This window comes from Rattus rattus, chromosome 6 (assembly GCF_011064425.1).
Source record: "Rattus rattus isolate New Zealand chromosome 6, Rrattus_CSIRO_v1, whole genome shotgun sequence".
Lineage (NCBI taxonomy): Eukaryota > Metazoa > Chordata > Mammalia > Rodentia > Muridae > Rattus > Rattus rattus.
Genome location: NC_046159.1, coordinates 109,164,498 through 109,191,403, shown reverse-complemented (window position 1 = coordinate 109,191,403; position 26,906 = coordinate 109,164,498). Strand labels below are relative to the sequence as shown.

Genomic DNA, 26,906 nt, shown 5'->3' with positions numbered 1-26,906 from the left:
GAACCTTAGCAAACACTTTATTAACAAATACTGTCACACTCCTGAGCCTCATGCTCAGAACGCTGCCTGAACCAAACCCTCAAGTCTTGTGGCTGGTTCACAGCCCTGCAGTCCCGACAGAACTGGGCCTGCTGTATCTTACCCTGTCCACATCCCACATGGCAATTGGGTCCCCTCTTCACCATGCAGATGGCAGGCCTTTGCGCTTGCAATTCAACCAGAATGAAGAAAAACAGCGTCAGCTGACTGTTTTTCAAAAAGTCGCCCTCAACAGTTCTGTCTACAGCATTTTCAGGATGAGCATAAAGACTCCCACTGCCGGAATATTCGGAACACTTTCCTTGATTTTTCAGAGAGACTCTGTAGATAGAAAAGCTTATTATTAGAATTACATTCTTCCATAGAGACGAAAGATAGGTATGGCTGTAGGCCTGCCTTGGTATCTGTGATTGAATAAGAACTCATTTTATGGGATTGGGGATTTAGCTCAGTGGTAGAGCACTTGCATAGCAAGCGCAAGGCCCTGGGTTCAGTCCTCAGCTCCAAAAGAAACAAAACAAACAAAAACAAAAAAAAAAAACCACTCATTTTATGTCATGCTACATTGTACATAATGCACAGCTTAAGTCAAACAAATCAAGAAGCCTGTGTTCAATGGCCAGATCACTGCCAACACTCTGAGCTTCCCTCGTACTGTCCTCATCTTTGTGACAAGGGCACTCCTGACCCACGCTGAGTGCAGCACATTCTGTGCTCTGGCTTTTACCCAGGATGTTTATTGGACCTACCTATCTGAAACAGGGTTTCACTATGTAGTTTTGGCTGTCCTAGAATTCAGTACGTAGATCAGGCTGACCTTGAACTCACAGAAATACTCTGTCTCGGCCTCTCAATCATTAGGATTAAAGGTATGTGCCACTATTCAAAATTACATTTATTTACTGTGTATGCAGGCATGTACATGCCAGGATATGTGTGAAAGTCAAAAGACGACTTGCAGGAGGGGCTTCTCTCGTCTATCCTGTGGGTATCGGGATCAAACTCTGGTCATCAGGCTTGGTGGGAAGAACCTTTACCAGTCTTTTTTCCCCTTTTAATACCTTTTTCTTTTTTCTTTTTAAAGCAAAACAGGGGCTGGAGAGATGACTCAGTAGTTAAGAGCATTTAACTGCTCTTCCAGAGGACCCAAGTTTGGTCTGTGACACACACATCAGGTGGCTTACAAACATCTAGCTCCAGCATTCATGTGTACATGCATGCATGCACACGCACACATACACAGAGAAGAGAGTGCACCCTATATATACTTAAAAATAAACCTTTAAAACAAAACAAAACAAAACACGTGGGGCTAAAGAGCTGGCTAAGATCACTTGTCACTCTTGCAGAGAAACTGGAATCAATTTTTAGCATCCACACGGTGGCTTACAACCATCTGTAACCTAGGCATTCACACAGTACACATTTAGCCCTGAGTGTCCTGGCATTCAATATGTAGACCACACTGGCCTCTGACTCTCAGAGACTGGTCTGCCTTAGCTCCTAGAGTGCTAGGATTACAGGTGCATGCTACCATGACCGAACAACCAACCAACCTAGTCAAAAGATCCCTTCCTGAATTTGTGGACAGAGAGATTTAATTTACTGTGGACGGTTTGCATGGTGGATCAACTCTCTGTCTTTTTTTTTTTTTTTTCCTTTTCTTTTTTTCGGAGCTGGGGACCGAACCCAGGGCCTTGCGCTTCCTAGGCAAGCACTCTACCACTGAGCTAAATCCCCAACCCCCAACTCTCTGTCTTTATGTACCTTATTATATCCCACACCCCCATTTTGTTGTTGTTTTGGAGACTGGGTCTCCTATATGGGCCAGGCTGGCCTCTGGTTTATGATCCTTCTGCTAAGTCTACTGAGTGCTGGCACAAGTGTGCACCATTGTATCTACCTAAACATTGAACACTGATGTATCAATGCATTTATGGATTTATTTACTGTGTACACAAATACTAATGTAGGCATGTGGAGAACTTCCTGGAGTCGGTCCTCTCCTTCCTGGCTTGGGCCCTGGGTACTGAACTCAGGTCCTCAGGTTTAGCAGCAAGCTCTCTTACTGAGCCATCAAGCTAGCCCCTGACCTAAATATGTTTAAATGAATAAATGAATGAATGAAAGAAAGAATGACTTTGGAAACCTTTCCTCTACTTATTTATTAAGGGTACTAATGATATCTTTGATGGGCTTCTGGTATAATTATAGCTCCCTCTGGTGGAAATCCTGTAACCCGACCACCATGAATTTGGGAAGCCTGACAGGAAAAGTATCTTCTGTCTGCTTTAGTCTGTGAAAAGCAGAGGGGTCAGAAAGGCTACATTTATGCCAGGCTATGGGGCACATATAGAGCTGAACCTGGAAAGGAACACAAAGCCAGTTCTCTGGATTCCTTTGTCTACCCTCTTGCCTTTATTCTCATTTTCCCAGATGGCTCTGATGGCTCTGCATTTCCTCAGGTCTGTAATGGCGGCCGTCCTGAGTGGGATGGCTAACGCTGGTCAGAGCACATACCAGGCTGCAGAAGAGTGAAGAGACATGAAGACTTGGGGAATAAAGGCATGGTGTGGTATAAGGAGACAGAGAAGTGATGGAGACTGACAGAGAGCAGCTGTCCTGCAGCACAGGGCCGGGCAGCTGCCCATTCACCCATGTCTGCTTCTGTATTCCCTCCCTACTCGAAGTCATTTCAGTTGGAGGAACAGAGAATTTACTAGGATGTCATGGAATACCATACGCTGAGCAGGTCACAGAGACCGAATCACTTCTGTGTTTTACTCCTGAGACCAGAATGAGCCTAACACGACGTAAGAGCTGAAAACAGACAGGTACTAACTACAGGGCTAACCAGCCTCACAGAACACAAGTGCTGTGCACACGCCTGGCATCGGCCATCTCACCATGGAGTCGGTCTCAGCTGGCTGGTTAGAATGCTTGTGGGCCAGCAGGATGGTCATCACTGCCTTCCAGCCTGGCTCTGCTGGGGTACAGGCTTCCACTTGCGTTTTCCCATTCTCCTTGGTTTCTTTGACCAGTGTGATATTCACCCAAGGGCACCAATCTCTATGCTGAGAGGTGGGATCAAAGAAGCTTCTGGGAGAGGTGTCCTGAGGGAGGAGGAAGAAAAAGCACAGTGTTACTCAAGGACAGATGCTAGGTCTGGGGAGAGGCACTGCAGCTACTCAAGCCTAGAGTCACACAGCTGCCCACACTTGTAGCTCTTTCTTCATTATCTTATTTTTGTTATTTTGATGTAAAATCATGGTATGTAGCCAAGGCTGGTCACCTTTCTGCCTCAGGTTCCCAAGCGACTCTAACATTTTCCTCTCAGTCTCTAGCCCCGCCCCCTTATGATGAGATAGGATCAGGGTCTGTGTGCAGCCCAGGCTGGCCTTGAATTTGCCTCAGCCTCTGGATTGGAGCTGTGTCCTTACTAGCTATTCCAATGTTCTGAAAGCACTGGGACAGCACAGAAAACAACCCTGAGAAAGCTTCAGCAGAACAAATCAGAGTATAAGCAGAGTGGAGACAGCTTGAGCGGGAGCGTCTGTGCGGCTGCAGACAGACAGAACAGATACCTAGAATATATAAAGAACTGCAAGAAAGAAACACCAAATACCTAAGCCAAAGCTTCCAATCAATAAATGGGCCAGACAGTTCTCAAAAAAAGAGCCAACAAATATTTTGTAAAGTGTTCAACATCTTTAGCCAGCAGGGAAATGCAAATCAGAACTACCCATTCAGAATAGCTAACCAAGAAAACAAACATCAAACCTGACAGCGGTAGGTCAGCCATTAATCCCAGCACTCAGGAGGCAAAGGCAGAAGGATCTCTTTGAGTTCAAGGCCAGGCAAGGCTACATAGAGAAACCCCATCTCAAAAAAACAGGAAACAAGGACAATCAAAACCAAACCAGGGGTTGGGGATTTAGCTCAGTGGTAGAGCGCTTGCCTAGCAAAAGCAAGGCCCTGGGTTCAGTCCCCACCTCCGAAAAAACAAAACAAAACAAAACAAAAAACCAAACCAAACCAAACCAAAATACAAACAACCAAATAAAACCCCTGTGAAACAGAGATACAAAGGAGTACACAGCCTGGTAAGGTGGGGACTATAGTGGAGGGCAAGAGGATGCCTGAGGAGAGGGAACAAGTCGGAAATGCCACATGAAACCCATAACCTTGTATGTTAATCTAAAAAACCTAAACCAATGACATCATCAACAAAACCCTAAACCTGCTGGTTGTGGTGGTACAGATCTTTAATCCCAGCACTCAGGAAACAGAGGAAGGCATATCTTTGTGAGTTTGAGGACAGCCTGGTCTACATAGGCACCTTGTCTCAAATTTTAAGAATGAACAAAAACACAAAACAAACTACCTACTAGATGTGGTAGGTCAAGCTTATAATCCCAGCGCTGAGATTGAGGGGGCTGGCGTAAACTGTATATTTCAGCCTGGAATATACAGTGAGGGCAACCTGAGCTATATGAGGCCTGGTACAGAGGAAGGGAGGGAAAATCCAGAAAGCCTCTATCAGATCAGTGTCCTACTGCATTGCTGTCTTCCTAGTCCAAGTATCTATGACCTTTCCAGACGCCACTCCAAACCTTTTCCTTGCTCCCCAGCTGTCTCTCCTAAACATTGTGTGCTTTCATGTGTATGTAGTGTGCAGGAATGCGCTTCAGGCTTTGCAGCACATACCCACTGAGCTATCGCCAGCCGGCTTTTTGTTTGAGACAAGATCCTTCCTGTGTCACACAATCTAGTGGAGGCTGGCCACTCGTGATCCTGCCTCTCAAGTGTTGGGATTACAGGTAATGAAATGTGTCCCATCTTTAAACTTGCTAAGTCTACTTTTGGCCAGAACCCTGGGAGGGGTCTGTGCCTGCTTTTCCCGATACACATAAAGGCACCCCTGCTAAACGTAGCCTCACCGAGCTGCTGGAAGAGCAAAGGCGAGGTCGCTTAACTCTCCGGTGAGGGCTCGAGGGAACTTCTAAGCCAGCAGAATCTCCGGTTCCCATGCTTCGGGTCACTGGGCGGCTCCTGGTGGTAGGACTGGCTGCCTCTAGTTCAGGCCGGTCAACAGGACTGGAAGACTCCCAACTCCGGGTTCGGGAAACAATGGGACCAGGACTTTTTTCAGACTGAAGGAAAAGAAAAGCAATGGAACTATATGAATGATGTTAACGGTTTTAGCCCAAGTATTCCTAGCATGTGAAACATAGTATTTTAGAATTTGTAATACAAATTTAGAATCTCAACTGCCAACAAACTAAGATCTTCAAGGAATATTGTAGTTCTATATTTAGCTTCCATAACAAATTTAGCGTCTCCATCTGTGAAGGGAAACGTGATAGGGCAGTCTTACTGACAGGGTTAAAGCAAAACCTACTACCAATCTCCAACCTGCTGTTACACTGGCACCTGAAGAAGCTAATACCTGCTCAGAGCTTGGAGAAACGGTGGCATCTTGGCTTCGGGTCATCATCCGCCTAGGAGATTCTGGCACCAGAGGGAAGTGCTCAGGCCGACCCTCCGCACCTGGAATGGGGGAGCTTGTCAAACCAAGGGAAGCCTCCAGATCTGTCATGGACGATTCCATCTGCTGAAAGCCCCAGAGACCGACCTTCCTCATACACTGGTAACACGTTATCAGGGAGAGCTGCGTAGGCTCCAACGAACTAGGAAGGAATGGGAAAAAAAACCAGGTATTTCCAGAGGTGACATTTCCAGGTCACTACGTGTAGTAACTGTTTTATCTCAGCAGGTAGTCTCTGCAGTCAGCCAGAGGGCTAGAACCATGGGCTTTCAGAGTCTTCATTGAGTACTCTGAGTACCTAGCCTTCCCTCACTCCCATGTTACTCTCTCAAAGAGGTCCAAGCATCCTGGTATGTTCTTGCTGGAAAGGACGCTGTGAAGTATGTTTTATAAGCTCCTGGTCCTTTTGAATCTCTTTTCCCAATCTAGCAAAGAAAGCACGTTTATTTACTTATTTTGTTTGTATGAAATAGTTTCACTCGGTAGCCTAGGAGGACCTCAAATTCCTGAGAAATCCTCCCAAGTGCTGTGATTACAGGGATGGCACGCCCTCCCCCACAATCCAGCAATAAGAAAGCCTTTTTTTTTTTTTTTTTTTTGGTTTTTTTTTTCGGAGCTGGGGGCCGAACCCAGGGCCTTGGGCTTCCTAGGTAAGCACTCTACCACTGAGCCAAATCCCCAGCCCCAAGAAAGCCTTTTTAAAGTAAGTGGTGTGTGTGCAGGCAAGGGCCTGTGAAGACAAAAGTTAAGGCCACTTGTTTGGATGTCAGCTCACATTGGGAGCCCTCTTTTGGTCTTCGAGGGCACCTGCACATATTGGCACACACTCAGACACAGCCAGGAAGACGGCTCAGCACGAAAGGTACTCGCCATCAAGCTTAACTGACAGCCTGAGTACAATCCCCAGAACCCTTGTGGTAGAAGGGGAGAACTGACTCTGCCAGGTATCCTGACCGTCTGTTCACTCACACCACTGCGTAGGCATGGGTATGCCTGCCCCCACCACGCACATCATAAATGGAAAAAGGAAACCTTTCAAGCAAATCAAGACTGGCTCTGACAGTCTTCTTCCTCAGAAAGTCAACACTAAGTTAAAGTGGAATGGGAATGGCAACATGGGGCCGGGCCACCAGCTGATGTCTCCTCTGGGGAATTTTATCAATTAAGCTTAGTTTTCCTTCTTTCTAAGAATAGGGTGTTATTTTCCCTTCCTTTTAGAAAGAGCCGCACTGTTTATGGGAACGTGAGTTCTCAGTTGGGAGAAGGAAAATGCAGCTGTGAACAACAGGAATGCCTTTAGTGTTTATTCTAGTTTGTTACTGATTCTTATCCACTCTTCTATCCCTCCCCCACTCCAAATTCTCTGTTTTCTCATAGGACACAGGTGGTTTATAAATAGTGACAGTGACTGTATCAGGTTCATGTCCCTGGGTAACACTCACTAACCTACATGCCCAGCCACACAGAGAGAGAACACAGGCGGTGGCGTGAACTTGGATGTCTGAGCCTAATTTGCTTGTAGTCTTTCTGTCATCGATTTGGAAATCGAGCTCATCTTCCACCAGGTGCAGCAGAGCACTGAGCTTGTCTTCTGTCAAGCACTGCAAAGGAACCATGGTTAAAAACCAACTCCAAGTTCCAGCCTCCATAGGAAAAAAACACAATGACACACCTAGACTAGGGAACCCTGGATTGAGAGGCAACATCTTCATGGGAAAGACATGTTCTAGGGCAGGGCTAAGTGTCATGCTGAATTGCTGACTGAAAACGGAGCAGTCTTCCTTCTAAGCATTAGACAGTTCTTAGACTGGCAACTGTAGATCTGATCTGAAACTTGTGACCTTCAACCCAAACAATGAAAAGACTATTTATGTCTCGACCTAACAATGAATTTACTTTTGATGGAACAAACTTGACAGAATTAATTTTTGGCCTGTGGATAATAGGGCATTATGAGTACTGGGGGTGGGGGAGGAGGCTCTGCCTTATAAAGGTCAGGCTGACACTTTTAAGAACAAACAGAGGTGAACTGCCTGTGCTAGAAGCTCTAACAGTGTCAACTTACTGCCTACAACACTGTATCTTCACAAAAGACTCACGGGCTGGCAAAATGACAGTCAATATTCAACCTCAGAAAGGAAATAGAGCACAACTACATTTCTATTCATCAAAGGAGAATTTCTTGTCCTGTCATAGCTGAAATACAATGAGCAGTTTGAGTTTGTAGGGCCAGATGTGGGGGCACAGGCTTTTAACCCCAGAACCCCACAGGTAGAGGAAGGAGAATCTCTGAATTCCAGGGCAACCTGGTTCATAAGGAAGGCCTAGGTCAGCCAGAGCTAAACAGAGAGACCGGCTTACAAAGCTTACTTAAAGATCCCTATCTAATTGTTTACATAGAAATCATGTACTCACACCCTCCACTACTGCCTTTCTGGGAGAAACGGAAGTCAAAAGAGAGAGAAGTAGTTCTCGTCATAATGCTCTGCATCCTCTTGTCAGTCAAATGCAGGATTGTGCACAAAAGCTGGTGACTACGGGAGGCCACTGCAACCTAGCCAAGAAACACTCACCATAGTTGTCAAGTCCTCTGGCCTCAGGGAAGGAAGCTGGAGGTCCAAATGGCAAAGGCTTTGAAACCGGTCCAGGAACTCACTGACAAGAACAGCAGGCTCACCCAATGGCAACATCCCAAATCTATCTGTGGGAAAAATAAACTGGGAGTTAGATGGGAGGAAGAAATAAAGAACATGAATAAGCAAGTAGAGATATGTAAAACAGATAGTTGATGATGTTAAGAAACCATTGTTTTACATATGAACTCACAGAAGAAGCGTACACAAAGTCTTACTCCTAACCAAGAAGCTACATGCAACTGATACCTGCTGGGAAAGGAAAGGAAGATGAGGGAAGGAAATCTCAACAACGCAGAGTGTGAGGCATCGGGAACACTGAAGAAGCAAGACTGACTAGAAGTAGGTGTCAAGAGTGTAATCGCAGAGAAACCATGTCTTAGGGGGAAGGTGAAGAAGAGTGTAGCTCTCCCCTCATAGGCAAAGGCCTGGTTTCCATTCCAGCCTTACTGTGGGAGAAACGATGGGCTAAACCGATGATTATTGAAGTTGTTGATAGTTGAACAGCATTTAATTTAGTTGAACGAACTTTTGGTGCTTCTGTGTATGTATGAAAGAGTTACTTTAAGAAAAGTCAGAGGAAGGGGCTGGGGATTTAGCTCAGTGGTAGAGCGCTTACCTAGGAAGCGCAAGACCGTGGGTTCGGATCCCAGCTCCGAAAAAAAAAACCAAAAAAAAAAAAAAAGGTCAGAGGAAGAATTAAAACAAACACTGAAGCGTTGATTTACCAGACAGAAACTAAAGAAACAGTATCTTGTAACAATTATAAGTTGTAGATAGTTGGGGTTGGGGATTTAGCTCAGCGGTAGAGCGCTTGCCTAGGAAGCGCAAGGCCCTGGGTTCGGTCCCCAGCTCCGAAAAAAAAGAACCAAAAAAAAAAAAAAAAAAAAGTTGTAGATAGTTCACTGTGAGTTGTTGAGGTAGAAGGTAAATTCCTATTGCTGAAGACACCATACACTTCAGACACAGGACCCAGAGAGACAAGCCACATCTGACTTGAAAGTCTCCCCCTTGAATGTGCCACACAAGCTTCCAAAGGAAGGAAGCAACCACCAGTCCCACTCAGCTGTGACCTGGAGAGTAGAGCAGCAGCACACAGCCTGGTGAACCACCACCAGCTCTCTAACTGTACTCACAGCCTACTCAACAAGAAGGAAATCACACCGGGTACTAGACACCTAGCCAAAGACCCAGGGCTGGTGAAATCATGAATCTGGGAGGGGAACCTACAACAGTCATTTAACAGAACTGCCACAATACCTATGTTCTCACTACTTGTCTTCATACCCACAGAAAAGTGTAGTTCTCACCCTTCCTCAAGGAAACCCTCTGCAACAGACAGAAAACCACAATCTATCGAAGTGCAGAGTTGTAGAGCCCATTCCTAACTGATACATCTACAACATGCTTCCTAGGCTCAGAAATCACTTCTGAAGAGGGAAAAGAAGACTGCAAAAGACAGAAGAATAGAAATTTACTGTAGGATTGTGTCTCCTAGAAACCTCAGAGAAGGTACAGCCATAAGTTTCACCAACATGCTGCCTAAACAAGACCTGAAGAAGGGTGACACCAACAGACATGCTAACACAGGGGGATAGATCAGGAAGCCTCAGCCCTACACAAAGAACTAACCACAGGCAACTAAGGAGTGCTGAGGATGGAGAAAGGCTTTCCCAGGATAGAGCACAGGAACTGGTTACACAGTAGCACATGGTCAGCCCTGAAAGCATAGACATAAAGTAACATTACACAGACTGAGCAGGCTGCTTATATACTTAGCAATACATACATGCATGCATGTACAACAAGTAGAGAAAAAGAGGCCATGAATTTGAGAGAGAAGGAGGGAACATGGTAAGAGTGGGAGGGAGGAATGGGAAAGCAGCAAATGTTAGCCAGCGTGAGGCCATGTAAAAATCCAGGTATGGGGCTGGAGCTTGCAGGGACCTGAGTTTTGTTCCCAGAACTCACACAGTGGCTCATAACTGTCTGTAACTCCAGTTCCACGGGATCCAATGGACTCTTTTGGCCTCTTTGGGCACTAGGTACATACATGGTAAACAGGTATGCATGCAGGCAAAACAACCATACAGATAAAATCTACAAATAATCAACAAAAAATTAAAAAGAAAAAATAAAAATACAAGCTGGGCAGAGAGATGTACATTTGTAATCTGAGTGCTCCAGAGGCTGAGGCAGGAGGACCAGCTCAAGTTCGGAGACAGTCTGAGTACATGGATGTTCAAGGACAACGCAACAACAACAAAGTAATGATACAGGCAGCAGAGATGTGCACCTGCAATCCCTGGACTTGCACTGGGTCAAGTTCAACACAGCCTTGTCCACACAGTGTGCTCTAGGCCAACGAGCCAGAACTAAACATCAAGACTGTCTTTCGGGGTTGGGGATTTATCTCAGTGGTAGAGCGCCGCCTAGCAAGCGCGCAAGGCCCTGGGTTCCGCCCTCAGATCCAGGAAAAAAAAAAAAAAAAAAAAAAAAATTTATGGGCTGGAGAGATGGCTCAGCGGTTAAGAGCACCCGACTGCTCTTCCAGAGGTCCTGAGTTCAATTCCCAGCAACCACATGGTGGCTCACAACCATCTGTAATGAGATCTGGTGCCCTCTTCTGGTGTATCTGAAGACAGCTACAGTGTACTTATATATAATAAATGGGGAAAAAAAAAAAAAAAAAAGACTGTCTTTCACAGACCAAAAAAAGACTGTCTTTTCACAGTGGGCATGTTAGTTACTTCACAGTGCCTTGCTCTCTTGTAGGGAATTCAGTAAGTTATTTTTCAAAATGAAACACAGAAAAATATTTCTAAGGCTGTGTTTGAAACAGCTCTTCATAGTTCAGCTGGCCTCAAACATACAACAATCTTCTTGTGCCCACGAATGCCCACATTTAGGAAATGAGATATTACATAAAAAAGATGAAGAAAGAAAAGGTCCTCCTAATCTGGTGGTTAATTAAAAAGCAGGGCACCAAGTTTTACAATGAGCTTAAACATGCTTTAAAATTAATCTATTTGTATATTGGGCCTGTGTCTATCTTCAAAATATTCAGCCCTAGTAAATTTGTAACTGTCACTTAAAATGTTTAAAGGGATTTAATTAGTAATAAATATCAGAGAAATTACTATAAAAACTACAACAATCAGCCAGTTCATGGTGGCACACGTCAGCAATCTCAGTACTCATAAAGGGTAGGAAGATTAGGAGTTCAAAGCCATCCTTAGCTGCATGGAGAGCTTAAGGCCTACCTAGACTATGAGATTCTAGTTCAAGAACCAAAACAATAAATCTCAACAAATAAGTATAGGTATTCTGTTTTCTTTCTTTTTTTTTTTTTTCTTCTTTTTTTCGGAGCTGGGGACCGAACCCAGGGCCTTGTGCTTCCTAGGCAAGCGCTCTACCACTGAGCTAAATCCCCAACCCCAGGTATTCTGTTTTCTGATAAAAGTTACCTGAGTATTAAAAGCAAAACTAACAGATACCACTGAAAGCTGTATCTGAGATGGTTGGAGAAAGAATAAGGACAAAGTTGGTAATGATAAGAAAAAACATCTAGGGCTAGAGAGATGGCTCAGTGGTTAAGAGCACAGACTGCTCTTCCAGAGGTCCTGAGTTCAATTCCCAGCAACCACATGGTGGCTCACAACCTTCTGTAATGGGATGCCCTCTTCTGGTGTGTCTGAAGAGAGTTACAGTGTACTTATATATAATAAATAAATCTTAAAAAAAAAAAAAAAGAAAAAGAAAAAACATCTAAAGCTATGTATGCTAGCTCATTCCTGTAATTCCAGCATTTGGGGCATTCGTTATAGTAGAGATTACCAAGAAGTCAAGGCCATAATAGCTACACAGTAAACAATCTAAGCTACAAAAAAGATCCTGCTTCAAAAAAACATAACAAAACCACAACGTAGCTGGGTGTAGTGAGTGGCACATGCCTTTAATTCTAGCACTCAGAAGGCAGAGGCAGAAGGATCTCTGTAGTTCAAGGCCAGCCTGGTCTACAGAGTGAGTTCTAAGATAGCCAGAGCTACATAGTAAGATCCTGTCTTGAAAAATCCAAACCAACCAACCAACCAACCAACCAACCAGCCAAACAAACAAATCAAGGGAGTGGTTGTGGCTGGAAAGATGGCTTAGTAGTAAAGAATGCTCATCGATCTTGCAGAGGACCAGGGTTTGGCTCCCAGTACTCACATGATGGGGTCACAGTTGTCTGTAACTTCAGTTTCAGGGGATCTGGTGCCTATTCTGATCTCCCAGGGCTCTTGCACACATGTAGTATGCCTACATGCACTTAGGTGTGCACACATAAAACAAAATAAACAACAACCAAAAGGGGAGGGAAGGAGGGAGGGAAAAGAAAACAGTAGCCAGATGTGGTGACATGTCTTCCCAAAAGAAGTATTTTAAAGTTGTATGTGTTTTACTTTTATGTATATGAGTATTTTGCCTGCATGTCTGTTATGTTCATCACGTGCATGCCTGGTACCTATGGAAGTCAGAAGAGGAAGCAAGGGCTTCTGGAACTTGGGTCACAGATGGTTGTGAGCCACCATGTGAATGCTAGAAGCCAAGCCCAGATCCTCTGTAAGAGGAACAAGTGCTCTTAACCACTGAACCATCGCTCCAGCTCTGTCCTGGTACTTGCCTTTAATAACAACTCTTGTGAGGTAGAGAGATGTAGATTGATCTCAGAGATCAGAGTTCAAGACCAGCTTGATCTACACCCAGCCTAGCTAAGGTGACAATGTGAGACGCTGTCTGAAAGAACAAAAAAAGGGCTCAGTGGCTAAGAGCCCAGGCTGAATGAAACCAGGTCACTGACAGCAGACAACCGTCTGTAAGTCCAGGTGCAGGGAATCTAGGACCCTCCTGGCCTTTGAGGACACTGAATGCACAGGTGTATAGACACACATGCAGGCAACACTCATACATGTAAATAACTCATAGGAATTTTTTAAAAAAGAAAAGCATAGAAGATTTAAAACATCATCCAGATTTCCGGCAGTAACAACTGGATGGGAGGTCAAGGCAGACCTAAGTATTAGATAGTTAGGCTTTGCACTGCTGAGTGCAAGGACCTCTTCTAACATTAAGCAGAGATGCTCAGGAAGGAGTTGGAAATGAGACCTCAAAGAGGTTGAGATAGGCGTTAGAAGTTCTTCCAGGAGAATCCATTGTGAATGGATGGAGAAAAGAGAACATATAGTGACAACCAAGAGCCTATGACTGGCCGTGGTAACCTCAAGTCCACACAGGACTGAGCTGTGCTGTATTATACAGGGGAAAGGAAACCAGGCTAGAGATGCAAATCCCTACCTTACAGTCATGTTCGCTTTAAAAACTTCACCATGGGAGAGAAATCTAGTCCCTTCCGAAAGGTTTTGTTGGTCATGGAATATTCCTAGCCACAGTGACCTTAGAATCAGCTTGAGCCATCCTACCAAAACAAAACCATACACTGTACGGACCAGTAGTCACGACATACGTGAACACCAGCACTGTTCGGAAACCTCGGGTCTGAGGGAGTTTGTACCTGGACTTGGAGAGATTCCCCACCAGAGGGCTCTGCGGCTAAATCTGTTTACTCAGTGGAGATGTGCCAGCAGAAGAGGAGAATGCTTAAACATTCCCGCTGAGGACCAGGGAGAGGGTTCAGTGAGGAAAGACATACCTACCAAATGATCTTGGGTTCAATCCCTGGCCCGCATGGTGGGAAGGTGAGAAAAGCCTTCTCTAGGTTTATCCTCTCAGTATGTGTTCACACACACACACACACACACACACACACACACACACACACACACACACACACACACACACACACACACACACACACACTCTCTCTCTCTCTCTCTCTCTCTCTCTCTCTCTCAAGAGCTGGTGGGACAAATGCACCTTGAAAAGTTAATAAATGCATGTCTTGAAAAGCACAAAAAGAACAACGCAACTTCAATGATTTGGTGTTTACAAGAAAATGGACACTATTAAAACACGATGAGCCAGGAGAAATGGCAAATGGGAATCGTTAGAACGTGTACCTGGAGAGGGGCTGTCTGGCCAAAAACAGAACTTCTCATGGGCACTGCACAAGGATTTCTTGAGCTCAGCACATCGCTCCTTATCTGAAAGCATAAGAGGCAGTGGTTATTAGACACTATGCAGACTCCAAAGTAAAAACAAGAGTCTTTTAGAGACCAAACCTAACTGCACATAATTTAAATAATTAGAATACCCTAAAATATATGAAAATAGGCTGGTTGTGGTGGCATACACCTTTAATCCTAGCACTCAGAGAAACACTGTCTACAAACAAAGATCCTTTGTTAGTGCAAAGAAGGTATGCTGTGCAACTGGGAAGGTGTGATTTCCAAGTCTCGGGCCTTCAGAATGCGCTCTTTGCTCTCAAGTCTGCATACTGCTGTCAATCTAGAACACACAGAGAACAACCGAGGCCACAGGGAGGACCACCCCAACTTCACCACGTCACACATAAAACAGCACATTATTTGCTGAGACAGACGGCCAGTCCAGCACCCTGCACATAGTAGGCAAGTGCTCTGCCATGGGCTATGTCACCTTGGAATGCAGACTTTATACTTACATCTGCCAAAGTCAAAAGTAGGCTGCAAACTGGCACAGAGGAAAGCTTGGCAGCTGGAGCACTTGAGCATGTCACATTCAACTGTAACCCAACCATATTTTGCGCAGATAAGTGGAGACAGCTCAGGGGGCTTCCCTGCCCATTTCAAAGAGTATTCATGTTAAGGAAAACCATGTACATGAAAACCAAGCACAATTAAAACTTGAACACATTCTTAACCAATATAGGAATACACTCATTAAAAGCAGACAGTAAAGAATTTGTTTTTCGGGTTTGGGGATTTAGCTCAGTGGTAGAGCACTTGCCTAGCAAGTACAAGACCCTGGGTTCGGTCCCCAGCTCCGAAAAAAAAGAAAAGAAAAAAAAAAAAGAATTTGTTTTTCTTTGTATGTATTATAGATATGCATGTGTTTGCATGTATAGGGGCACAAATGTATGTGGAAGCCTGAGGTTGACGTCCACTGTCTTCCTCAATTGCTGCCCAATTGAGGAAGAAGTGTCTTTTTGAAGCTGGAGTTTACCATTTTAGCTAGTCTGGTCTCTCTTTCTGTGTATTGAGAACCCATCTTTTAAAAACGCAATGTAAAACTTCTTTTACTATTGACTGTGTGGCAGAATACAGACGCTGTCTACTTGTGTTTATCTGAAATACTAGGGATTGAGAGTGCTGGTGAGAGTCCTGGATCGGATGCACCTAGGGAACAAAGGGCCATGAAGTCAAAGAGGCTGAGATGTTTTCACACTTGTCCCTGTTCTCCTAATTTGCCACATCCCCTTACTTTCTAAAACAGTGAAAAGAAAAGAATCTTAGCAACTCTCTGCCCCAGGCTTAATTATGATGGACTATATGTTAAATTGTACTTTCTAGTATATGTGCTGCCGAAGCGAGCACTAAATTGTACTTTCTAAGCACTTTGCTGAGACTTTTACAACAGCAGAGTAGACAGCCAGGTAATCCCTGTAGCCTGCTTTCTGGTACTGTGCCCTGAGGTGACTATGAGCTAACTTGGCAACATTTTAATAATCACATTATGGTAAAAAGGGAGGGGCTATCTTCTGAGATTAAGTTACAAAAATGAGTCTGGGCCAATGGGATGGTGCAGAGGGTAAAAGTATCTGTTGCTAAGACTAACTACCTGCTTACCCTGGGTCCCACAGGATGGAAGGAGAGAAGAGACTCCCAACTCCCACAAGCTGTCCTCTGGCTTCCAAACATACACCAAAGCACACATGCTAATAATAATAAATAAGTACTCATAATAAAAAGTTAAATTTAAAAAGAAGATTTAGGGGGCTGGAGAGATGGCTCGTAGGTTAAGGGCACTGATTGCTCTTCCAGAGGTCCTGAGTTCAATTCCCAGCAACCACATGGTGGCTCACAACCATCTGTAATGGGATCCGATGCCTGCTTCTGGTGTGTCTGAAGACAGCTACAATGTACTTATATATAATAAACAAATAAATAAAATCTTTTTTTTTAAAGATTTATTCATTTATTATATATAAGTATACTGTAGCTGTCTTCAGATGCACCAGAAGAGGGCATTAGATCTCTTTACAGATAGTTGTGAGCCACCATGTGGTTGCTGGGAATTGAACTCATGACCTTTGGAAGAGCAGTCAGGTACTCTTAACCGCTGAGCCATCTCTCCAACCCCCCCCCCAAAAAAAAAGATTTTAGGGGGCTGGAGAGAGGGCTCAGGGGTTAAGAACACTGACTGTTCTTCCTAGAGGCCCTCTTCTGACCTGCAGGCATACATGCAGGCAGAAAGCTGCATGATGTATACATAATAAATAAATAAATTAATTAATTAAAAAAAAAAAAAGATTTAATGCCAAACATGAAAATGCACAGCTTGAATACCAGTACTTGGGAACCTGAGGCAATCTCTGAGCTTAGGGCCATCTTGGTCTATAGTATGAGTTCCAGGTTGGGGTTGGGGATTTAGCTCAGTGGTAGAGTGCTTGCCTAGCAAGCTCAAGGCCCTGGGTTCGGTCCCCAGCTCCAAAAAAAAAAAAAAAAAAAAAAAAAAAAAAAAAAGGAATGAGTTCCAGGACAGCCAGAGATACAACAATGAGACCTTGTCTCAAAAACAAGACAAAACAAAACAAAAACATTTAACAATAAATAGTCTGGCTTTCAAAGTGTTGTTTTACTTGATCATTGTGATAGAAGCCAGCTTCCAAGTTGTGGACTGTTCCAAAAGAACCCATGTAGTAAGGAACCAAGGCACCTGTAATCCCCACATCAGGGAGGCAAAGGCAGGAAGACCATGATTTCAGGGCTATATAATGAATTCCATGTCAACTTGAGCTATATAGTTAAGACCCTGCCTAGAAAATTAAACAAACAAAACACACACACACACACACACACACACACACACACACACACACACACACATACAGACACACACACACTAGGCTGGAGAGATACTCAGGAGCCACAGGAGCACCTGTGGCTGCTTTTTCTAGAAGGACCCAAGTTTGGATCCCAGAACATATTTTGAGGCCTGTAACTCTGGCCCTAGGTCTGATACCTTCCTCTGGCCTCCTTGGGTATCCCCTAACCCCAAATCGCATATACAACAAGCAAATGCATAAATGAAAAAAATAAAACAAACAACCACTACCAGCAACAACAAAAATAAAACAAAACAAAACTACTCTATGTCTGGTTATATAATCCACAGAGTTTATGATAATAGTTGTTTAAAGCAACTGCATATTAGAGCAGTTTGCCATGCAATAATGACTAATATAAAAAAGGGATCAAGAGGGCTGGAGAGATGGCTCAGCGGTTAAGAGCACCCAGTGACTACTCTTCCAGAGGTCCTGAGTTCAATTCCCAGCAACCACATGGTGGCTCACAACCATCTGTAAAGAGATCCGATGCCCTCTTCTGGTGTATCTGAAGACAGCTACAGTGTACTTATATATAGTAAATGAATAAAAAAAAAAAAAAAAAAAAAAAAAAAAAAAAGGATCAAGAAGTCAGGCAGTAGAGGGGTTTGGGGATTTAGCTCAGTGGTAGAGCGCTTGCCTAGGGCGCATAAGGCCCCTGGGTTGGTTCCCAGCTCCGAAAAAAAAAAAAAAAAAAAAAAAAGAAGTCAGGCAGTGGTGGTGCAGGCCTTTAATCCTAGCACGTGGGAGGTGTTCTAAGACAGCTGGGCCTACAGAGTGAGTTCCAGGTCAGTCAGAGCTAAAACAGAGAAACCCTGTCTGGTGGGGACATAGGAGGAGGGGAGGCAGGGGGCAGTGGGCGCTGTCACACACTTTAATTACATCACACTTGTCCTGGCTCCTCTACTTGTTAGCAGATGTCTTGGGCAAACCATGTAACCTATCTGCTCTCTATAAAATGAATATAACAAGGCAGAGAACATAGCTCAGTATAAGGATATTAGCCTGGTATACATGAGGCAGTAGGTTCAATTCCTAGCACTGCCCTTCACCAAACCAAACTAAAAAAAATATGTGGCAGTAAAAATACTATTTTCACAGTCATTAAAGATCCAAGGTAAGCATACATGTGAAAACATACTACACACAAGCATTAGAGGTACCCCTTCTCTCAGGATTTACAGTTTTTTTTCCTTCTGTAAAAAGGTCAGCTGGACATGGTAGGTCCCACCTATCATCCCAGCACTTGGGATCAAGGCAGGAGAACTGCAAGTCTGAAGTTGGTCTAGGGATGCAAGTTCCAGACCACTTCAAACCAAACCAATCCAAACCAAACCAAGCCAAGCCAGGTGGTGGCTGTGCACGCCTTTAATCCCAGCACTTGGAAGGTAGAGACAGGTGGATCTCTGCGAGTTTAAGGCCAGTCTGGTCTACAGAGTGAGTTCTAGGATAGCCAAGGCTACATGGAGAAACCCTGTCTCAAAAAAACAAAACCAAACAAAACAAAAAACCCAAACCCAGAAACAAACAAACAAACAAAAGATTTGATCTATCCCTCAACTGATACTTTGCAGAATATTATATAAGGGTGCTAATTTCCAGAAAAAAGTTCTTACCGATACTAATTCTTTGGTTTAAAAGATCAGAGTAAAGAGGCTGGAGAGATGGCTCAACAGTTAAGAGCTCTGGCTACTCTTCCAGTTCAACTGCTAGCACTCACATGGTGGGTAAGTCAGCTGTAACTCATCCCAGTGGATCTGATGCTCTTTTTTGGACTCTTTGGGCACTGCATGCACATGGTTCACAAATATACAGGCAAAACACTCACACATATAAAACAAAAGATCAGAGTAAGCAATATGTATACTCTACCATACTGCTACAGTAGGCAGTGCCTCTATAGTAACAATTCTGCAGCAGCCAGAGACACTTACACAAACTGAAAAGGATATAGAGAAGGTCTCCACTCTGTGAAAAAAGGCTTCTTTGCTTGTAGATTCCAGTGGAGGCTCTTCTGCTTGAGGCGACCCATCGACTGACTGGAATGTGGCAGATGTGTCCTTTCTGAAACCAAGTAGGACTATTAGTGATCTCTGTACCATTCTTCTTAAATCTCCTGAGCCTAACTATTCCACACACATCACATATCAAACCTGAACTAGATTTTAAGTTTCTAAAGCTGTTTCTCTGCTTAATATATCCAACGACTTCACAATACTAAATAGGCTCTAAATTCTTCAATCTGGGAGTCCCAACTTTTTACAGTTTAGCCAGCCTCCTAGCTCATTCACAGTTCTCCAACAATATTTTGTATAACTTTAGTAAACACAAAGTAAGGCCTTCAAGGGTTTAGGTATTGATTAATAATACAATTTAAACCACTTCAGAGAAATAATTCCTTTATTTATTTATTTTTTTTTTTTTGAGACAGAATCTCACTTTATATCCCAGGCTGGCCTGGAATTCTCAGCAATCCTCCTGTCTCAGCTCTTTTTTTTTTTTTTAAATAAGATTTATTGGTGCTGGAGAGATGGCTCAGCGGTTAAGAGCACCGACTGCTCTTCCAGAGGTCCTGAGTTCAATTCCCAGCAACCACATGGTGGCTCACGATCATCTGTAATGAGATCTGATGCCCTCTTCTGGTGTGTCTGAAGACAGCTACAGTGCACTCACATACATAAAATAAATAAATAAATATTAAAAAAAGATTTATTTATAAGTACACTGTAGCTGTCTTCAGACACACCAGAAGAGGGCATCAGATCTCATTACAGATGGTTGTGAGCCACCATGTGGTTGCTGGGAATTGAACTCAGGACCTCTGGAAGAGCAGTCGGTGCTCTTAACCGCTGAGCCATCTCTCTAGCCCCTGTCTCAGCTCCTTAACTGTGGATAATATGCATGTGTACATGTGTGTATGCACAATATATATGTGAATGCATGTGCCCATGCATGAGTGTAGAAATCAGAGAAGAACTCTGTGGAGTCAGATCTTTTCTTCTACCTTTATGATGTTCAGGGCTTGAACTGAGGTCACCACGCTTCCATGGCAAGCACCCTTACCTGATAAGCCATCCTGCTGGCCCATAAATCTAACTCTCAATAGGAGAAAGAATAGCTTACATATTGTTACATACACGGACCCTTGTTTCACACTACCTCAATTAGAAAATTTAAGTCATGGGCTGGAGAGATGGCTCAGCAGTTAAGGGGCACTGATTGCTCTTCCAGAGATCCTGAGTTCAATTCCCAGTACCCACATGGTGCCTCACAACCTCCTGTAATGGGAACTGATGCCCTCTTCTGGTGTGCCCAAAGATAGCTATAGTGTACTCACATACATAAAACGAATAAATTTTTAAAAAAATCAAAGGGCTGGAGAGATGGCTCAGCCATTAAAGGCTAGGCTCACAACCAAATATATAAAAAAACAAAAACAAAAACAAATATTTGTGAATTTGCTGCCAAAGAAAAAAAAATTTGGGTTGGGGATTTAGCTCAGTGGTAGAGCTGCCCTGGGAAGCGCAAGGCCCTGGGTTGGTCCCCAGCTCCAAAAAAAAAAAAAACTAGAAAAAAAAAAAAAAAGAGAAAAAATTTATTCATATTGGTTGACTATATTTTGAAATAGTATCATGGTATTACTAATTCAAAATTATGATTGATTGTAGACATGCTACTAGATAATTTCTTTTTCTCCTCTCCCTCATCCCTACACCCCTCTCTGGCACAGGGCCTCAAATTAGCCTGGAACTTCAGATCCTCCACCTTCCAAGGTCTTAGCGTTGTATGATACCGCTACCAGTTGAATAAAGTGCTAGGGTTCAAATCTTGAGCTCAGTGCACGCTAGGCTAGCTAATTCCCAGCCCAGCATTAACTATTTAAGGAAGGAGTGAGGGAGGGAAACGGCATAATTCCACGTAACTTCATTTTACTATCTTGCTAACTATATTTACTGTGTGATTGTTTCATTTACAATCCCATGTAATTTGCTTTACACACTTAGGACTGTTCTTCGGTAAAGGGGGTTGCTAAGCTTCACTATACTGTGAGACCCCACGGCTTTAGAAGTCAGGTTTGCTCATTCAGCTAACAGACTTCTCTCTCAAAAAGGTTTATTACAAAATTTCGCTAGTGATGCGGCGTCAGACACATCCGTAGGCTTCCGAAGCCGAACAATCAGAGAAGGCCAGCCTTTTTCCAGAGCTCAGGAAGAATTTAACCTCACCCACCAAGTCACGGACTGAAGTTACCCCCTGCGCTCCCCGTCCCCTGCTCCAGGCCGTTGTTCCCCAAGCTACTCCAGCGCCCACAGCCTGGACAACTCACGGTTCTGTGCCTCCCTCTTCCGGGACAATTCCTTCATCTATCAGCTGCCGAACTTTCTGGGGTGTCCCTTCAGGGGAACGAACGACTGCACCCCAAGTCTTTTCAATACCCGCGGCAAACAGCTGCCCCTCACAGGAAGCCGCCATCTTGGTCCGTTCGGGAGTTGTGTTCCCTCGCGTTGTGAGGCTCAGGAACTTACGTTCTGAGTTAAGTCCCGCCCCTCGGCCTATCAAAATAGTGACTGCGAGTCCCACCCTTTCCTGGTTATCTAAAAGAATTTTAAGATTATATTGTTTAAAACTAAATGTAGATTATTTGCTTGTCCGATGAATTAGCATATTTAGATTAACAAAGAATTTTCTTTTTTGAGATATAGAGTTTTCTATGCAGTCCTCGAATTCAAGAGATCCTCCTGCCTCTGCCTCTGTTTCCTCTGCCTTCTGTTTCTGGGATTAACGTCGAATGCTACTACAGTAAAAGGTTTTAAAGGCCAAGTCAGTCCAGATTCAGTAGAGATGAAGGACTCAATTGCAGTCTACAAATAAAAGTCATACCGACTCTCCTAAATTACATTTTTTTTTCCAGGCAAGGAAATGGCAGTGTTTAGTTGAGAATAATCTGAAACCCTTCATAGGATTGTGTTATTATTGGAAGAAGTTTATGGCTTTGACCTCATCCTCCCTTCTTTAGCAAACATTTATTAACTATTGCCTTGATGTACTGGGACTTGTCGACGAAATGGTGAACAAGAGAGGTGGGCATGTCAATGCTGGGGGAATCAAACCCACAGCCCCATACAAGCTAGGTAAGCAATCTACCACCCAGCCCATCCTATAATTTTAAAATTATGACTATACATGCTTTAAAGAAGGCTCACTGAGGACCTAATTTGGCTGCAGAGTCTTGAGAAAAACCATCTGTTTGATGTCTCTGCCACTCAAGGGTAGCGGCAGGAGTATTAGAAACTCCAGGCCAGGGTTGGGGATTTAGCTCAGTGGTAGAGCGCTTGCCTAGGAAGCGCAAGGCCCTGGGTTCGAGCCCCAGCTCCGAAAAAAAAAAACAAAAAAAACTCCAGGCCAGTCCTACCTGCAAAGTTCAGGGTCAGCCTAGGTTACATTTTAATAGGTAGTGGGCCTGGAGAGAAGACTAAGCAGCTAAGAGCATTTGTTGATCTTGCAGAGGACATGATTCCGTTCCCAGCATCTACATGGTGGTTCATAGCTATCCCTTCTCTGGGGGTCTGGGGCTTTCTTTCCACCTCCAAGGGCACATGGTGCACATACACAACAGGCAGGCAAAACATTCATACACATTAAATAAACAAACCTTAAAAGCGTTTTTTTTTTTTTTTCTTTTTTTTCCCCGGAGCTGGGGACCGAACCCAGGGCCTTGCACTTCTTAGGCAAGTGCTCTACCACTGAGCTAAATCCCCAACCCGAAAGTTTCTTTTAAAGGGGGAGGTGGGCTGGAGAGATGGCTCAGGGGTTAAGAGCACTGACTGCTCTTCCAGAGGTCCTGAGTTCAAATCCCAGCAACCACATGGTGGCTCACAACCATCTGTAATGAGATCTGATGCCCTCTTCTGGTGTGTCTGAAGACAGCTACAAGTGTACTTATAAATAAATGTAAAGGGGAGGTGGAGAGCTAGAGAGGTGAGTCAGTGGTTAAGAGTGTGGTCAGCCAGTGTTGGGGATTTAGCTCAGTGATAGAGCGCTTGCCTAGCAAGCGCAAGGCCCTAGGTTGGTCCTCAGCTCCAGAAAAAAAAAAAAAAAAAAAAAAAAAAAAAGAGTGCTGTCAGCCTGTGTGCTTTTGGTTTGTTTTCTGGCACCCGTGTTGGGCAGCTCACAACCACCTGTAATCTGATGTCCTCCTTGCTTTTCCAGCACCTGCATGAACATGTGTACATGCCTATGCTTGCTCGCTCTCGCTCTCGCTCTCGCTCTCGCTCTCTCTCTCTCTCTCACACACACACACAAGTAAAATCTTTTTTTTAAAAAAGAACACTCTTCAATAGAGCAGCAGAAGGAGAGATGGGAGGGTGAACCCCAGTATTTTGTTTGCTTGCTTGTTTTTGTTTTTCAGATATGGTTTCTTAGTGTAGCTCTGGCTGTCCTGGAACTAACTCTGTAGACCAGGCTAGCCTTGAACTCATAGAGATCTGCTTCCCGAGGTGGAAACCCAGTCTTAGGATGAGGTTGTTGGGAAGAAACCTGCACAGGATCTTTCAAAACCTCCAGCTGGAAGACTGACGTGCAGGGATAGTGAGCAAAGAAGACAGCGGGATCATCTCTCTTCTTTCAGCTTATGTCCTATGTATGGCTCCTGACTCCAACATGGTTCCCAGACACTGGAACTTGAAACCCATGGATCTATCATGTGGGTGTAGAAGCAGGCAGATCTCTGTATGTTTGAGGCCACCTAGTCTCCATAGTTCCAGTCCAGTCAGAGCTCCACGAGGCCCTCTTACCAAAGAAGGAGGCAAAGGAAGAACAGAAGGCCCCTTGCTGCAGAATTTGGTTATATACCTTGCAGCTAAGAGCCAGAAATTTCAGCAAAACTGGAAACTGTGCCCTCAGAGATAATGCTGCTTTTCCTGTAGACACCATACTTTTTCCAAACAATAATGTTTTAATAAATCAACTGCTTATGTAGAGATGGAAGGCCTGTGGAGGGCATCAGATACAATGTTGTATCAAATTTTTTAGCACTCCTCATCCCGAAACATAAATGGTGCAGCTGGTAAATATACCTTAAAATGCCATTTACAGCCAGGCGATGGTAGTGCACAGCTTTAATTTCAGCAGGTGATCTTTTGGTTTGAGACCAACATGGTCTACAGAGTGAGTTTCAGGATAGCCAGAGCTACACAGAGAAACCCTGTCTCTATAAACCAGGGGAAAAAATGCCATTTACAAAAGGAAGTCCTTTGAGAGAAATAAGAAACTATCTTTTTGAGCTGGAGAGATGGCTCAGTGGTTAAGAGCACTGACTGCTCTTCCAGAGGACCTGAATTCAAATCCCAGCAACCACATGGTGGGTCACAACCATCTGTAATGGGATCCAATGCCCTCTTCTGGTGTGTCTGAGGACAACTACAGTGTTTCATATACCTAAAATAAATAAATATTAAAAAAAGAGACTATCTTTTTCACTTCATTTTAATTCTTTAATTTTTTAAAAAGATCTATCTATCCATTTATTATTTACAGTCTTCTACCTGCATGTGTGCCTGCAGGTCAGAAGAGGGCACCAGATCTAATTATAGATGGTTTTGAGCCGCCATGTGGGGTGAATTGAACTCAGGACCTCTTAACCTCTGAGCCATCTCTCCAGCCCCCTACATCTTTAATTCTTAAACTTCCTCTCCTCTCCTCTCCTCTCCTCTCCTCTCCTCTCCTCTCCTCTCCTCTCCTCTCCTCTCCTCTCCTCTCCTCTCCTCTCCTCTCTCTCTCTCTCTCTCTCTCTCTCTCTCTCTCTCAGAATCTCACTATGTAGCCATGACTGTCCTGGAACTCACTTTGTACACCAGGTTGGCCTCAAACTCATGGAGATTTACCTGCTTCTTCCTCCCAAGGGCTATGATATAAGGCATGCACCATTATGACTCACTCATGTTTTTTTTGTTATTAGTGTATGTCCGTGATGTGTATGTGTGGACACATGTCCCACAGCATATATGTAGGTCAGAGGGTGACTTGTGGAGTCAGCTCTCTCCTAACACCTTTTCAAGGGTTCCAGGGATCAAAATGGAGTGGCCAGGCTTGCACAGGAAGTCCCTTCACTTTCTGAGCCAGCTCCCTGGACTTGCTTAATCTTTAAACCTTATCTTAACTACAGCCTTGGACCAATGGAACTTAAGAAGCCACAAAATCATATGACACCTAAGTGTGACTCTCCTGAGATGCCTGAACTCATGTGTGAGCATATATCGCTAGTCTTCTTTTTTCTCTCTAGATTTATTTATTTTATGTTTATGAATATCCTGCTGAATGTATATATGGGAGAGTGGTTCCGAGAATCAACCCCAGGTCCTCTGACCAATTCCTTCAGTCCCACTAGTCTTTTCTTTTTCTCTTTTAAAGGATTTATTTATTATATATGAGTACACTGTAGCTGTCTTCAGACACACCAGAAGAGGGCATCAGATCCCATTACAGATGGTTGTGAGCCACCATGTGGTTGCTGGGAATTGAACTCAGGACCTCTGGAAGAGCAGTCAGTGCTCTTAATCACTGAGCCATCTCTCCAGCCCTCTTAGTCTTGTCTTTTGCTACATATCTATTACTATTATTTTTCCTTTTGTGTGTGTGATGTAGGTGTATATACATATTGCTTTTTTAAAGATTTATTTATTTTATTTATATGAGTACTGTAACTGTCTTCAGACACACCAGAAGAGGGTGTCGGATCCCGTCACAGATGGTCACGAGCCACCATGTGGTTGCTGGGAATTGAATGCACAACCTCTGGAAGAAGCAGTCAGTGCTCTTAACCTCTGAGCCATCTCTCCAGCCCACATATTGTTGTATAAATGTGCATGCACCCATGTGTAACGACAATTTTGGAATTTTGGTTTCTTTAAAAACAGAGAACTATTCTTTTTTTTCTTTCTCTTTTTTCTTTTTCTTTTTTCTTTTTTTCTGGAGCTGAGGATCGAACCCAGGGCCTTAGCGCTTGCTAAGCAAGCGCTCTACCACTGAGCTAAATCCACAACCCCACAGAGAACTTTTCTAAGAATGTGTTTTCATTTTAATCCCAGGTGTGGAGATATGTGGCTGCTTTGGACTCTCCGCCTTGGCTGGCTATGATTTCCCTTGTGCTCTGACAGAGGCATGGTTTTGCCAGCTGCAGATAGTTTCTGCGATTGTCTGGTGGCTGGAGTTCTGCTAACTTTTTAGAGGGTATATAAATGCCAGAGCCCTGCTAGATGGAGATTGGTGGTTGTGGATCGTTCAGTGGGATTGGTTGCAATTTGTTAGCAGTCCCAGCCAAAGAGGCAAAAGGAAAGAAATTAGATTCAGGGATTTTCCTAATTCCTTTCTCCCCTCTACCTTTGTTTCTCTCCTATCTCGTGTTAAGGGATGAAACTGAGGGAGGAGGGGATAAAGGGCAGGGGAAAAAGAACTCAAAGTAGCAAAAACTGGCTACACTCATGTGCATATGGCTGGTGTGTAGGCCAGAACGTGATGCCAGTTATCTTCCTCAGTCGCCATCTTGTTTTAGGTAAGGGCTTTCACTGGACCTGGAGATCACTGATTTAGCCTTAGTGTGCGTGCACACACACACACACACACACACACACACACACACACTGAGGCTAGGGAGATGTCTCTC

General features: G+C 44.0%; 1 protein-coding gene across 1 annotated transcript; it reads right to left on the bottom strand.

Annotated features, from left to right (window-relative positions):
• Positions 1 to 21,738, bottom strand: Zc3hc1 (zinc finger C3HC-type containing 1). Its single transcript, XM_032906812.1, has 10 exons — positions 21,573 to 21,738; positions 19,198 to 19,309; positions 14,843 to 14,993; positions 14,280 to 14,363; positions 8,161 to 8,288; positions 7,034 to 7,188; positions 5,489 to 5,729; positions 4,980 to 5,192; positions 2,946 to 3,152; positions 1 to 360 (listed from the first exon to the last, which is right to left on the bottom strand). Exons 1-10 carry the CDS (start codon positions 21,716 to 21,718, stop codon positions 292 to 294), a joined length of 1,506 nt encoding a protein of 501 aa, XP_032762703.1. The 5' UTR covers positions 21,719 to 21,738; the 3' UTR covers positions 1 to 291.
• Positions 21,739 to 26,906: the final 5,168 nt, after the last annotated feature.

Excerpts from the sequence above, each read along its gene's own strand:
- Zc3hc1 (XM_032906812.1), bottom strand. The coding sequence starts at position 21,718 with ATGGCGGCTTCCTGTGAGGGGCAGCTGTTTGCCGCGGGTATTGAAAAG. Across the intron at positions 8,289-14,279 it reads GCCAGACAGCCCCTCTCCAG|ATAGATTTGGGATGTTGCCA; the intron begins GTACACGTTCTA and ends TTTTTCCCACAG. Across the intron at positions 5,730-7,033 it reads CTGTGTGGCTGGGCATGTAG|TTCGTTGGAGCCTACGCAGC; the intron begins GTTAGTGAGTGT and ends ATTCCTTCCTAG.